Source organism: Pavona decussata, unplaced genomic scaffold (genome assembly GCF_977016875.1).
Source record: "Pavona decussata unplaced genomic scaffold, jaPavDecu1.1 SCAFFOLD_214, whole genome shotgun sequence".
Taxonomy (NCBI): domain Eukaryota; kingdom Metazoa; phylum Cnidaria; class Anthozoa; order Scleractinia; family Agariciidae; genus Pavona; species Pavona decussata.
The window spans coordinates 1,547,918-1,561,176 of NW_028145619.1; the positions used below are offsets into that span (position 1 = coordinate 1,547,918).

The 13,259-nt window shown below is 38.1% G+C and overlaps 1 protein-coding gene across 1 annotated transcript; it reads left to right on the forward strand.

Moving 5' to 3' along the window:
- Positions 1-2,427: 2,427 nt before the first annotated feature.
- LOC146460167 (potassium channel, subfamily K, member 16-like) lies at positions 2,428-7,069 on the forward strand. Its single transcript, XM_085088467.1, has 2 exons — positions 2,428-3,192; positions 4,747-7,069. The coding sequence occupies exons 1-2, from the start codon at positions 2,871-2,873 to the stop codon at positions 5,361-5,363; spliced, it is 939 nt and encodes a 312-aa protein (XP_084944593.1). The 5' UTR covers positions 2,428-2,870; the 3' UTR covers positions 5,364-7,069.
- The last annotated feature ends 6,190 nt before the right edge of the window (positions 7,070-13,259 follow it).

The window sequence follows — 13,259 nt, forward strand, 5'->3', positions numbered from 1 at the left end:
TTAGAAATATTTGAAACGAAGCTAGACTAGCAGAACATACAGCTCACATTCTATCACGCATAGAAATTTGGGAGAAAAAAATTTATGAAGACATAATCGCTTTGGGCTCATTTTTCTCGCATTGGGTTTGGAATTATCCATGACACCAAAGGTGTGTGGCAACAGGAAAAGAACATTGTTTATAATTTTACCAACCAAACAAACTCTTTGACTCACTATGAACTCTTTAACTCACAGAAGATATTGTTAATCACGCTCTTCTACCTCGGTGCCGTTATAAACTAACTAATGTGCTAATGTGCTTTTCCTAAATATAAAAGTCTTAACGTACTTTAACTTTAAAGGAAGTGAGACTTGTGGTAGACCGAATGACGAAAGGACGAACGTTCCATACTTCAGGAGCGGGAAGCATAAATGCGCGATCACGAGAAGGTTTTATTCGACTTTGTTGGAGGGCACTGATCATGAAGTAAAACTGATTCTATCGTCAGTGCCGCGAAGGCTGTAGCGAGACGACTTGGTAACTGAAATGAGGTGTGACAGGTAGGCAGGTGCTAAATCATGCAAAACTTAAAAAATATTAAGGTGATTCCATTGAATTGCATTGCGCATCCTTGCTGAGCATAATTTTTTGCGTCATTTAGCGCGCGCACGAGCGCGCGCACGCAGAACATTACGGGATTTCCTTGAGGTTAAGCTCGGCAGGAAAATAAATGGTCCTTTTCTTCTAAACAAGCACGGTGACCCCCATTTTTTAATGCATCAATTTAAATGTCATACGGTTGACCACTATATATCGCGATTTAAAGAAAAGTTTAATACTCTACTTTGAGATATTTTTATTTGAATGCTTTAAAAAGCACGTATCTAGGTAGTGCTGCTTACGTGCACACGCAGCAAATTCTTTAATTTCTTTTATAAAAATAGTTTTTTGTGCAAGATTAAAGTAGATTTTGTTGAACTGCTTCGATATTTTAATGCAAGAAATTAATTTTTCTAGAAATGATAGTTCCCTTTTCTGATTACTAGCGTTCCTAATATAAACCTCGTCGCAGAGCTACAGATTGTATTCTGGGCCCAGTTGTTCAATGCTCGATTAAGCTAATCCTGGGTTAACGCGGAACTTTCACTCGATTTTAATGACTAGTCATTAAAGATATTTCGGAAAGGTTTTTGTCCTTCAGTTTTGACTAGGCCTTTTTTTAGCTATTAGCTTAAAATTAGCTTGCTAAGACATTTTTAACGAGCGAAATAAGGACCTCGGTTAACTTTTGATCAGGGATTAACGTTAATCGGCTTTCGAACAACCGGGAGTTTAACCACATTCCCAAGTCTCTACCTTCATGTACTGCTGTTATGATGACAGGACCAACTTTGATCTTATCAAGTGAGACTTCAGCAAGCTGCGGACGAGTACTACTAATAAAATCTCTGTCAGTTTGTTTTCGTAAGTAAGTTATTGTGTTTTTTTTTGCCTGAAGTAAGTTTTATACTGTATTTATGTTTAAAAATGTATATTACTTTGACACTATTATGTGATTGATGTTGTTGTATTTGTTTGACACGTATGCATTATGGACGAGCTATTAGCTCTCAGGGGTTACGTGTATGAATAAATAATGATGATGACTGTCCTTTTTCATTGAGTTATGCTAACTGCGTTTAGTTAATAACAACAGAAACAGTGCCTTGCTAACGTTTTTATAAAACGCTTTCAACCATGCAGTTACTTCTAAGCAAGAGACGCGTTTACAAACTCTTATTTGGTGACGTTATCAGGTAATGAGCTTGGAACTTGAAAGCGGAGGGCCAAACATTGCATGCTCTTATCTTGCTAAACACAGTTGTCAATCAAGTGTGAATAATACCATGACATTTAAGTCTTAACGTTTTGTTGATTTTAACGTGCAAAATTTGCTTTTAGCAATATGGTGTTTATACATATTGGCCACGTGAAAAAAAAAAAATCCTCAATATTTCTAACCAACGCAAGTTTTTTATTAAAAGTCACATTGATAAGGGAGTTGCTTTGTTTTTGGAAATGTGCTGCTCGAGACATAGGTCAAAACTGTATTTGGTAGATAGCGTTCGCAGCCAGAAATAATCTTGCCCGAAAACTACGGCGAGTATAGAAGCTTTGAAAAATCATTTCAGTTTTGGTCTCAGGTTAGATTCTTAATATCATAAATTACTTATGAAGAAAAGACAATGTATTAATATTATCTATCTCGAATGACTGATGAAGAAAGCAGGTGCCCCCTCCTGTTCACGCTTTCATTACTTTTTGGTTTTCTCATATGGTTTCAGATGCTGTTACAATGGAAATGTAATACATTATACATTACGTACCTGACTAACCAATCCAATAGAGTGAGTTTCAAAACATATTGCCCATTTTTAGTCCTATTGTCTTTTCATGCGGTTTTCGAGTCAATTACAAACTGTCAGTCCTTTGTTGGAAAAAATGCTTTTATTCTAGCCGTCTGAAATTTGTTTTGCATATTTATTAAACAAAAATTCGAAGTTCGCTGTCGTAATTAAAAAAAAAAAAAAAGCCATGACAATGAATAATCAGTGAGAGTCAGCTACTGTCTACATCATGGCGTGAATAAGATAAGACGAGAATTTTTTGATTCGCATTTTGTAATAAATACAGGGAAATTTAACTTTGAAAGATTCACAGGTTACTTTATACATCGACTTAAAGTATGTACACACAAAAAATGATCAACGAATGTTAAGACACTTCTAAAAATTTGTCGCCGTTCGCCGCTAAACAAACGAGGTAGATTTCTCAGGCAACCGTTTGCTTTTGAATTCAAACATCATATTTTAATCATATATTTGTTTTCATATCTTGAGTGCATAAAATGAGTTGCGGGCCAACCTGTATCTCCTGCCTCAGCAAAGACGCCAAGGTGCTTCTCTATCGGTTGATTTCATTGCTATGTTACATACTTATCGGCGCATTGGTGTTTATGAAGATAGAACAGACCCCAGCAAAGATACAGAACGACGAAAACAGAAGACAAATCGAAATTTTAAAGAAACGTGCCATGGCTAAATACAATATGACAGAACAACAATTTGTTGAAATTGTCGAGGCGCTTAAGCCCTTGTCTTGTTCCAGTATTCCAGAATGGAGCTATGATCAGGCAACCAGTTTCACAGTGCAGCTTCTAACTACAATTGGTAGGTATTCCGAGTGCTCTTTTGTTTGAACGATGTTCCTTTCTGACGAAGCAGATGGTCGCTCACCATACTATTTCATAAAGGGAAAAGTTATTTGACAAGTGTGTAAAAGCTTTGTTAGTAGTCTCGTCGTCTTATGACTAAATGGTTAATGTAAATGTATGCATGTAGTAACCAATGTAATTTTTTTTAGGCCCAAACTGATCTCCTTTACCTTGGAGAGAACCGTGCGATTTTGAGGCTAAAACAAAATATATCTGTACAACTATGCATTTGCTGCATTTGTACAAAGATGGGGAATTTGTCACGACACAACCTTCAACAACTAACGAAAATTGTAACCAACAGGGAAATGAAAATTATATTTGCTCCCAATTGCTTTTCGAATTTCTCGGGCTAAATTTACTATCGCATGACACGAGTGTATTACAAATTTGAGAGGTTCTTGGAAACGATGGAAAAATTCCGGCCAATATCACATTGGCGGCATCAATCATATCTAAATTGAGACGAGTTACATTACAGAAAGCTCGTCCTTTGATATAAAGAAAACTTTCGGCAATAATTAATAATAGAGTGAAATTGACCTTACGAGAAGGCTCGTCTCGGACATAACGTTTTCTGTTGGTAAAAGTGGAAACTGCCTATTTAGCATTAAAGCGACGTGATAATCTATGTATAGTTTTTCTTGAAAATAAATTCGAAGAAGATGAATAAAACAATACCAGAAAATTATTATAGAAGTAAGAATTCGTTAAAGAAAATTGGGGGTAGCCTTGCTGTTGGATCTAACACCCGATTGTTATAGTGGCCTCAATTAGTATTCCCCTAGGCCTGTTTTTGCGCGGGAATTTAGGTTAATAATTTGCATTTTGCAAGTGACACTTTGCTGAAATGACATTTTCTGTTCATTATACGTTGAACTTTCAACGAGACGCGCTTTGCGTAGTTATCCGCAGTTACTGCAGTCTGCTAGCAATCTCTACTGGAAGTTTCGTCTAAACGCGCCACAACAATGTAAGTGTGCTGTATTTTCGATCGGTTTTATCGGTTTGTTTACCTTATATTTGGTACGTTTTGTAAGTTGACTTTGTTTGTATGTTTCAGTTTAAACCTTCTTCGCCTCGTCAGTAACACTGTTAAGCTACAATGTTCAGCCCTCCCGGGCAGCCGACAAAGTGAAAAGAGTTTAGAATAAATTGCGTGAATTAGAAGTGTTTGCGTCTGGCGGTTACACTTGCATTTTCAGATAATCAAGTAACAATAATTCTAAAAAGCTTTAAAATAAAGAACAGTGTCTGGTATTTTCTGTTCAAATTGAAGCTCAATAATATCTGAAAATACGTGATTTACTCCCAATTTTCTTTTTAGATTCTAACAGCCTTTGGTAAGATCTGCGTTTCCCACGAAATCATAAAGTGTACAAAGAACCTTGTATTACTAGTCATTGTCCTTACGGAATCCAGCTTGAGATGCGCAGATCATATGCGCAGTAACAAAAGAAGGCATCGTCCTTATATCATTACTTAGTTGCAATTTGTCTCCCTTTTCCAGGTTACGGTAATGTAACTCCACGCACAGCTCAAGGACAGATAATCACCATAGGGTACGCCATATTTGGAATACCACTGGTAGTTTTGACTCTTAAATCATTTGGCGGGCTTCATAACAGCTTCATCAAGTGCTTGATGACGAGGCTAGAAAAATACATCAGAAGGCAGTCCGAGATAACTAACCTGGAATTTAAGGTTCTAATGTTTAATATCGCTTTCGTAGTGGCTATTATTCTTGTCTTAGCCACATTGTCATGCAACCAGGACGGCTGGAAAATGCGAGAAGGCATCTACGTGTGGTTCATCACTTTTACTACGGTAGGATTTGGAGATTTAATTCCGGCAAAGATGACAAGATTGACTCAACTTCACACTTTCATCATAGCTGGGTTGTGTTTGATGTCAGGTGTCGTGGATGCGTTGGTTGAGTGCGCAACTGCGTTTCAGGCCAACAACTGCCATGGCAAAGTCTTTCACTGTCTGTTTTGTCACACCTTGTGTGGATCATGTCATGCCGACACTGCAATTGAAAACATCGCGAGTCCGGGAAGTGCACATAGAAATGTCATATCTGAGGCAACTAACGGTTCACGTCAAGTTACTGAAAATTTGCACTAGGATTTATAAAGTGAGGAATGACGAAAAATTTAACAGTGCCTTATGGATTTTGTTTATCAGCTGAAATAGATTTAAAAAGAAGAGAGAGGAAGAGAAGAGAAAAAGAGAAAAGACGAAGAGCCTTTCCTTTAGAGAAATTGTGGAGGCAAAGTGGTCAAGGATTGAGCGCCTCGGCGGTGAATTCAGCCGGAAGGTTTTGTTTCCATCTGGTGTCTCGCGTTTCAACCTAATACTAGAACTGCATATTGTCCTGAAGGATAGTGGTGTCTACTGGTACTAGTAGTGTAGATACTGTAAGTATTGTAAGTACATATTATTGTAAACATAGTAAGAACTGCAAGTCTACTGGTACTATATTTCGCAATAAAGCCTTCCCGGGTGTAGAAGGCCTTCTCTCATTCACCAGCAAGCTCAATTAGAAACTCTCTGAAGCTATGGCGCATCTTTAATACAACTGTCATTTATTAACTCATTCAAGTGAAGCGACCCAATAATTGGTAAAGAAAGCGGAAATTTGGGGCAGTGAAAGATTCGATGGCCAGCCACCGTTCGGAAAAACGGTGCCCCGGTATACTTCACCGGGGAGAACACTGGAAATAGAGTGCAACCATGCATGCATCTCTTAGAACAGCTTACAGGATTGGCTGAAAAGATTATAGCGGCCGAATAAATCAACAAAAGAGACAATAGACCCTAGCCCTAAAAAATAGAGCTACAGGGCTCTAAAGAGCTGTTTACTATCTTGAAATTCAAACCTGAGGAAGTGATAAACATTTGCTCAATAGCGAGACATGCACACGCTGTGTGGATTATAGAGCGACGCAGGATAAAGCGGCAGGAGATTTCAGTTATTATAAACGGCTTTTCCTGCAGCTGTGGGATTAATTTAGGTTTTCGTTGGAAAAATAAGTTATTCACATGATTAAGTTTTATTTGAATGAAAGTCAAATTTACTCGCGCAATTAAGAAAGAGAAAGTATAAGTATATTAATCAAGGAATCCTGTCTTTTATACTCAAACCTCTCTGGATCAATGCATGCTAGCTAAACTTAAAAAAGAATTGAAACTTAATTTTTTACTACCTCCGCATTGCAAGGCTGATAATTAATTTTTCTTAGGACATACAATAAGTTAGAAAATAAGAATATTCGCATGACGTATTTAGCACATTATTTCACTGTATAAAGGGAAATTTGAAAAATGGTGATTTTTTTGGGAGAAAATAGAGTTTTCTGAATAAAATTGAGAAATTTCAACCTTTTTTTTTAAGGTTTTATTGTTTTGGGGTGATGGAGTCTTCATTTTGCTTGCGACAACAACGTCAATGAATTAGTTGTTATGCAAATATTATAAAAATGAAAATAGGAATTAGGCTTCATGCGATCTGTACTTTTATTAATTTCAGCTTTAAATGAGATGTAACTGCATTAATTTTTTATTTCGCGTTATTCTAAACTTATGCTAACGAATAAACAAAATAGAGGAAGGGTGAAATAAGAATTACTTGATTTTGAAAAGTGGCTTAAGGTAGGTGTAAAATATTTAAATCTGCCAATGGCCGCAAAATCTATGTGGAAAGGGCTTGGGAAAACATCTGTAGTGCGTCCAGTTGTCTTTCATGATTCACCTACTATAAATATGCGCACAAGGTGGATTACGTCTGTCGACAAACTATCTTCGATCAGTGCGTCTTTCAATACGCACTACGGCCGATACCTAGTCTAGATGTCTAAAAAATTCCGTCTTGTGCCTATTGTTGTATTTAGACGAATTTCCTGAAGCATCGCAGGATCCTCTACAGAAGTTTGCTCAATTCTGTTCCAGATGGATTATGCGTCTCTAGTACAAAATTGGCCAACAATCCTTTAAGGCGATGGGGAAATAAAAATATTTCATGCAAAAGATTGGGGAGTCATAATGGTCCAATCAAGTTGCTCTTTTTAGAAGCGTTAGTCCGCGTTAGATGGGTAAAGACGGGTTGTACGTCTGAAAAAAATATGCTGGCTTGTTATTCTTCTAAGCACCGAATGTATTTTTAGACAAATCATTTTCAATGGACAAATAATGTTTGCCATCTAAAAATGCTCCACTTGTATAAATTGGGCCCACGACTCGGAATAACATAATAGTATAACAATATTTGTCGTCGTAGGATCTCAAGACATTCATAAGCCCTCTCTATAGACCGGGGTTGTTGGGGGGTTACCGATCACATAAAACTGTACGGAGACAAATTTCTGCAAAAGCCAAGAGGTTTTATGGCATTTTTGAAAATAATAAAAATATTATTCAGGTTCAAAATCGGCGCGGATAGAATCCCCCCAGCCCCCCCCCCCCCCCCCAAAAAAAAAAAAAAAAGGTCTAGATAGAACTGAAACCCTATCACAGTCGTAGGCACAGACATTTTTGAACTGTAAGAATAACATAGAATTTTTTGCCATGGTGCACTAAAGAAGACGGTAGACCTATATGGCTAAAATGTCCCCTTAGCACAGATAAAATGACTGCTTAAATAGGTCACTGAAAATCTGCCCTTCGAGATATGAGCATGAGTTGAGCCAGCTGTAGCCTTAGTTTTGAGGGCCATGGATGTTTGAGCTCAGTTAAATCAAAGGCAAAAGTCATGGCAGACCAAGGAAAACGCGATGGCTTGTTGGTCGGAGAGAAGGAACCTAGCTATTGATGGAGTGACCAAAGAGGGCGAATAATATTTCCTGATTTTTCCTTTTTCTGTGTTAGTCAGACCCATTTGCTAACTTTGCTTTGCCTGGCTCTCAACATTCTTGTTTTTATTGTTCCAATTTTTGCAGTGTAGATATACATCATGAACCTTATCTCGAAAAAGGCATTGCTGCGCATCGGACTTTTTTACGCATATGGCTTGTTCGGTGGATGGATCTTTATCCTCATAGAGAAGAGGAGCGAACCTGGACACAAAGTGATGGAAAAGATGTTGCAGGAATTGAAAACTGATTTTCGTTTGAAATACAACGTGTCGGATGGTGATTTTGACACTTTTGTGAAGAAAGCCACATTGGCCACGGCGGCAGGGAATGAGCTCGACTGGACCTTCTTTAGCAGCTGTGGGTTCACTTTCGCTGCTCTTACGACAATTGGTAATGCATTGATACAGTGCTAACATAAAATCAATAAGGCATTGACGAATATAACTGAAAGGTTAAATAACTAGGCAAAAGAAGCAGTGTCACCTATTTTAGTGTCATATTGAGTGGCCAAAACATATTTGAATAGGTGGAATCGTTACAATAATGGTTCAGTTTTGTTACCAGTAACCCTAGTTAAGTACACAGAAACTATTATTAATTATTTTTGGCTGCGGATGAATAGAATAGAAATGGATTTCAACTTTAAAAAAAATTGGCCAATTTGTCAGGTTCTTCTTGTGTAACAACGGTTCACACAAAATTGCCGTGACAGTCCCCACTTTCAGATTACAATGAAGCAGCATCGCAGTCTCAATACCGTGTCTACAGGCTCTGTTTCTCCGTCCCTCTCCTGACTACACTGTGCTCCCTGTTCCCCATTAGCCTGCAGAACCTATTAACAGGTTAAAACAGCATCGTAATGAGATTTTGACTGGCGCGTTGATTGCTATTTTCATCCTTTCAGTGCTAATAATGGTGAGGTTTAATGCTAGGAAATTCATTTTATACGCTTAAATGTTTTTTGGAATAAGCACAAAGAGGTGACCTGATTTAAACTTGCAATTTTTCTAACAGCATAACGAAGGCCAAACCCTGGTCTCCTTTTCATAATATCCTAGATCTTGAGGTGTTTTACATTTCCAGGTATTAATGAAATTATATTAGGGACCTTAAGATTGAGGGCTTCCTCTTAAAAAACAGCCACCAGTTTACAGTTCGGAGTTCTGTCGTATGTTCATAATCCGGGTTAAAGATTGAGGGTTACTTTTTACTTATCACGACACCATGTTTATGACGATGAATGCAATGTTGTGGTTGGTAATTATTGTAATCTCGCAACTGAATAAAACAAACTACTCATTCCTCGAAATAAATTTTTAAGGAAATTAAATTTTACGTCTTAAAACTGGCGAAAATCTTTGCCGTAATTCATTTACCTCTAGACAGCATTCTTGACGTTGTAACCTGAACCTCAAACGTCAAACAATAGCGGGACGGCAGGATCGGAGTCGCGTGAGTCTTAGAGGTTTGCATTTTGCAGGAAACGGGGAGAAACCTCAATCTCAATGTCCTCAAGTTGGCTTATAATAATGATGAAGATTGTAATGACCAATCTATGCGGCAGTTTAACATTTTCGTGGTGTCTCATTGTAGGATATGGAAACCTTACTCCGAAAACGGAGCTCGGCCAAGGACTTACCATTCTTTACTGTTTGATTGGACTTCCCATCTCCATGCTTGCTTTCAAAAGTACAGGAGAAGTAATTGCCGGAGGCATCAAGCGAGCAGTGATAGTCACTGAGACAAGATGCCTTAAGAGAGAGGAACCTGTCCACTTGAAAATGAAGACCTTCGTGTCATCTGTATTTGCCATGGTTGTGCTACTACTTCTGGCAACGCTTTCGACTATCTTTTTAGAGCAGTGGAGTTTTGTGGAAAGCCTTTATGCTTGGTTCACGACTTTCACGACGATTGGGTTCGGCGATTACGTCCAGTTCCAATCTGTGGCTAAAGAAGTAGATCGAGGAACAACTTAAACTCTGTCGTTATTAGGCTATGGAATTCTTTTCATTCTTCCTTACTTGTGCGGCCTTTCTTTGGTGTCATGCATTTTGAGTTGTGTCGTCGATTCGGTGGATCAAATAAGGGAATTTCTTGAAACGTTTTTGGAGCGATGTACGTCGTGGCTCCCCAATCCTATTCAAATACTTTGTAACGACTCGGGGTATGATGTTAACGGCTGAGACGAGAAATACTTTATCTAATATTACTTACTTACTTATTCCCTACTACTCCCAGTGGAGCATAGGTCTATGGAAACTGCCCGCCACCTCCATCTGTTTTGGACTAGCTTTTCAAGCTCCCTCCAGGTGTAGCCTGCCTTGCCCTCCTCATCGTCTACCGTTCTCCTCTCTGTGTTTCTTCGGTTGCTCTCCATGTCCCTGAACCATGTAGGAGCCAGACTTCACGTTGCTGTTGAATATCCTTAGCTTGGTCTTTCTGGATATCACCTTTGATCTTCATATAGGCCTCCTCAGTATTGCAAAAGCAGTTCTTGCCTTCCCAATCCTTGCCAGTATGTCCCGACCAGACCCACCGTCCTTGCTGATATTGCTGCCAAGGTATGTGAGGTACTCCACTTCATCAATTGCTTCCCCGTCCGGCTTGATATTATCCACGTTCCTGGTCTTAACCCTTATCAATTTTGTCTTGGATTTGCTGATCTCTAATATAATGTACTTTAATTAACATTTTCATCTTAACTTTAATGTACATATTTCGTAATGATTAACCTTATGTTTGACGTGTGCAGGTTTACTGCTTTTTACTGGCTTTCAGACAAATAATTATCAGAATATGTCAAAAACTGAATCGCCACTGGTTGAGCCAAGACCAACGTTATTGTTCACCAAAAAGTTTCTTTGAGTCTGATTGGGTTCAATTGGTCACGTGACATTATAGGGTTCATCCACAGAGGGACACTATCAGACGCTATACGTCAGCACTAAATTTTCTCCGAGTCTGATTGGTTTAATCTGATTGTGTTCATCCGTGAAGAGACAGTATCACTGCATAGTGTCCAGCCAGCGAAAGTACGCGGATGGATAGCTAATTCCTTCGCGAAAAACCCTTGCATTTTTTTCCAATTCAATAAGAAACAGGTTGTTTTTATTGCATTTTTGTCCTGTACGTTGTTTCTTCCTCTTTTTTATTTCATCCTTTCGCGTTGAAGTGTAGTGAGCTATGAATTCGCCAGTTTCAGAAACTTTTGTGCTAAAGAGTATTATTTAGGAAAGCCTTGGACGATTATTACCTGTAAAATTGTTACTGTCGTTCTAACTTAGTGTAGAACTTTAACTTATGTAAAGTGCTTCTGAATATTATTTATAGTTTAGCGCTATACAAATTCCTTATCATTATTATTATTATTATTATTATTATTATTATTATTGTTATTATTATTTTGCTTTTATATATTTTAGTTATTCTTATCTGTAAAATACAAATCAGCTGATTACTCATTTGGCTATCCATCGCTTATTTATTGGTGTCACTGATCATTGATTAATTATGTCTGGTAAATAGTAATGCTTCCTATAGAAATGTATTAATCAACTTATTAATAAATATATTACTAATAAATAGCACTTTGGATAAAACAAACGCCAACTGCCAGTCAACTATACTGTTGGACGTCTCTAGATCGACAAATACGGTTCCAGCTGAAAGAGATTATAATAATAAAAAGATCTCTACTCGAATTTAGTATCCACAGTTAAGTCTATTTGCTTTAACGTGTTAATCTGCTTGCTGAACGCGGCGTTGCTTATAAATTTTTTAGTTTGTAAATTATCATTGTCAATGTCAATTTTTATCGGGATTAATAAAGTAAAATGAACAGGCCATTCCCCCGCTTTAGTGACTGTATTTTCGCCTGACCTTTCTTATAACAGTTAAAGGAAAATAACTAAGCTAATGTGTAGGTCAGTTTTTGTCGCTTAACTGCCTCCTATGGAGGCGAAGCAACTATGTTATCGTGTTGAGTGAGGGAGTGAGTGAGTGAGTGTAACAATAGAATACCGAACTTCACCCGATTTTGACCCGATGTTCACCACGACAGGTTGACGAGATCTCAGTCGGCTTTATTCGCATTGAAGGTTCTATTTCAATCCAAAATGGCTGCCACGTCTTTCATATGTGAATTTTCAAGGTGGCAGTCTGTGGTTCTTGGACGAAAACACAGAATTTCATTACTATAAATCAAAAGGATAACTTCTAAGGAACACTCGGCTGCTTAATCAGAGGAAATCCGTGAGTTCATTGCGAAAAAATTCCTGCTCGAGATTGTGTCAAAGCAAAACATGTGCGATCGCACATCATCGCAAAGAAGATCTGCAAATCATCACATGAGCTGCAGACTTTCTCGGAAATTCTTGTGTGATCCTGGGAATTCACTTTACAAAACATTACAGGTTTGAATGTGAATTTTACCGTGCTTTCTGCATGTTAAGTTGATCTATTTGTCATATTTCAAATAGCTTCATATAGAGTCAAGAAATTGTACTTTTTGAAATCCCTTTAAAAAAGGACTTGCAGTTCGCTCGCATCGGTCGCGTTCACTCAGCTGTACTCGAGGCGAAAATTGGACGAATGTTTGCTTTTCGGGTCTGTCTGAATAAAGTTTTCAAGTAAGAAAGCTTATTGTCCTATTGTCTGTGTGTCATGTGATCATTCACTGGATTTTTCCACCACGCGATCTTATGGAAACCACGGGATCTATCTATTACTGTCCTTGTGTAAGTAAGCAAACAGATATCCTTCAGCACATACCAAATTCGCCCGTATAACAACACGATCAAATTTCGCTGCAGAGTACTCATAAATATGTGTGATGCGGCAAGTTTTCGATTTTGTGTGTGAATATGTATAAATCGTCTGCAACACTACCGTCTTGCGTCATTATATAACATGTAGTTCTGTTTAATGCCATAAACATTGTGCTATATCAGTAGCCACACGCAGTCGTAGACTGCCTATTTTTTTAAATGCTTGTCGACCTTAGAACACTCTTCCTTGTGGGTGTGTTTCTGTTCCTCACCAGTGTGATAATAGGTTTTTAACCTGGAACAACTATTTTCCAAATCTGGAGGAAAGTGCTCCTTGGCTGAGGAGAGGAGCTGAGATATGTTACAGCAAATAGAATCTTTGGGATGAATAGAACAGACAGCAC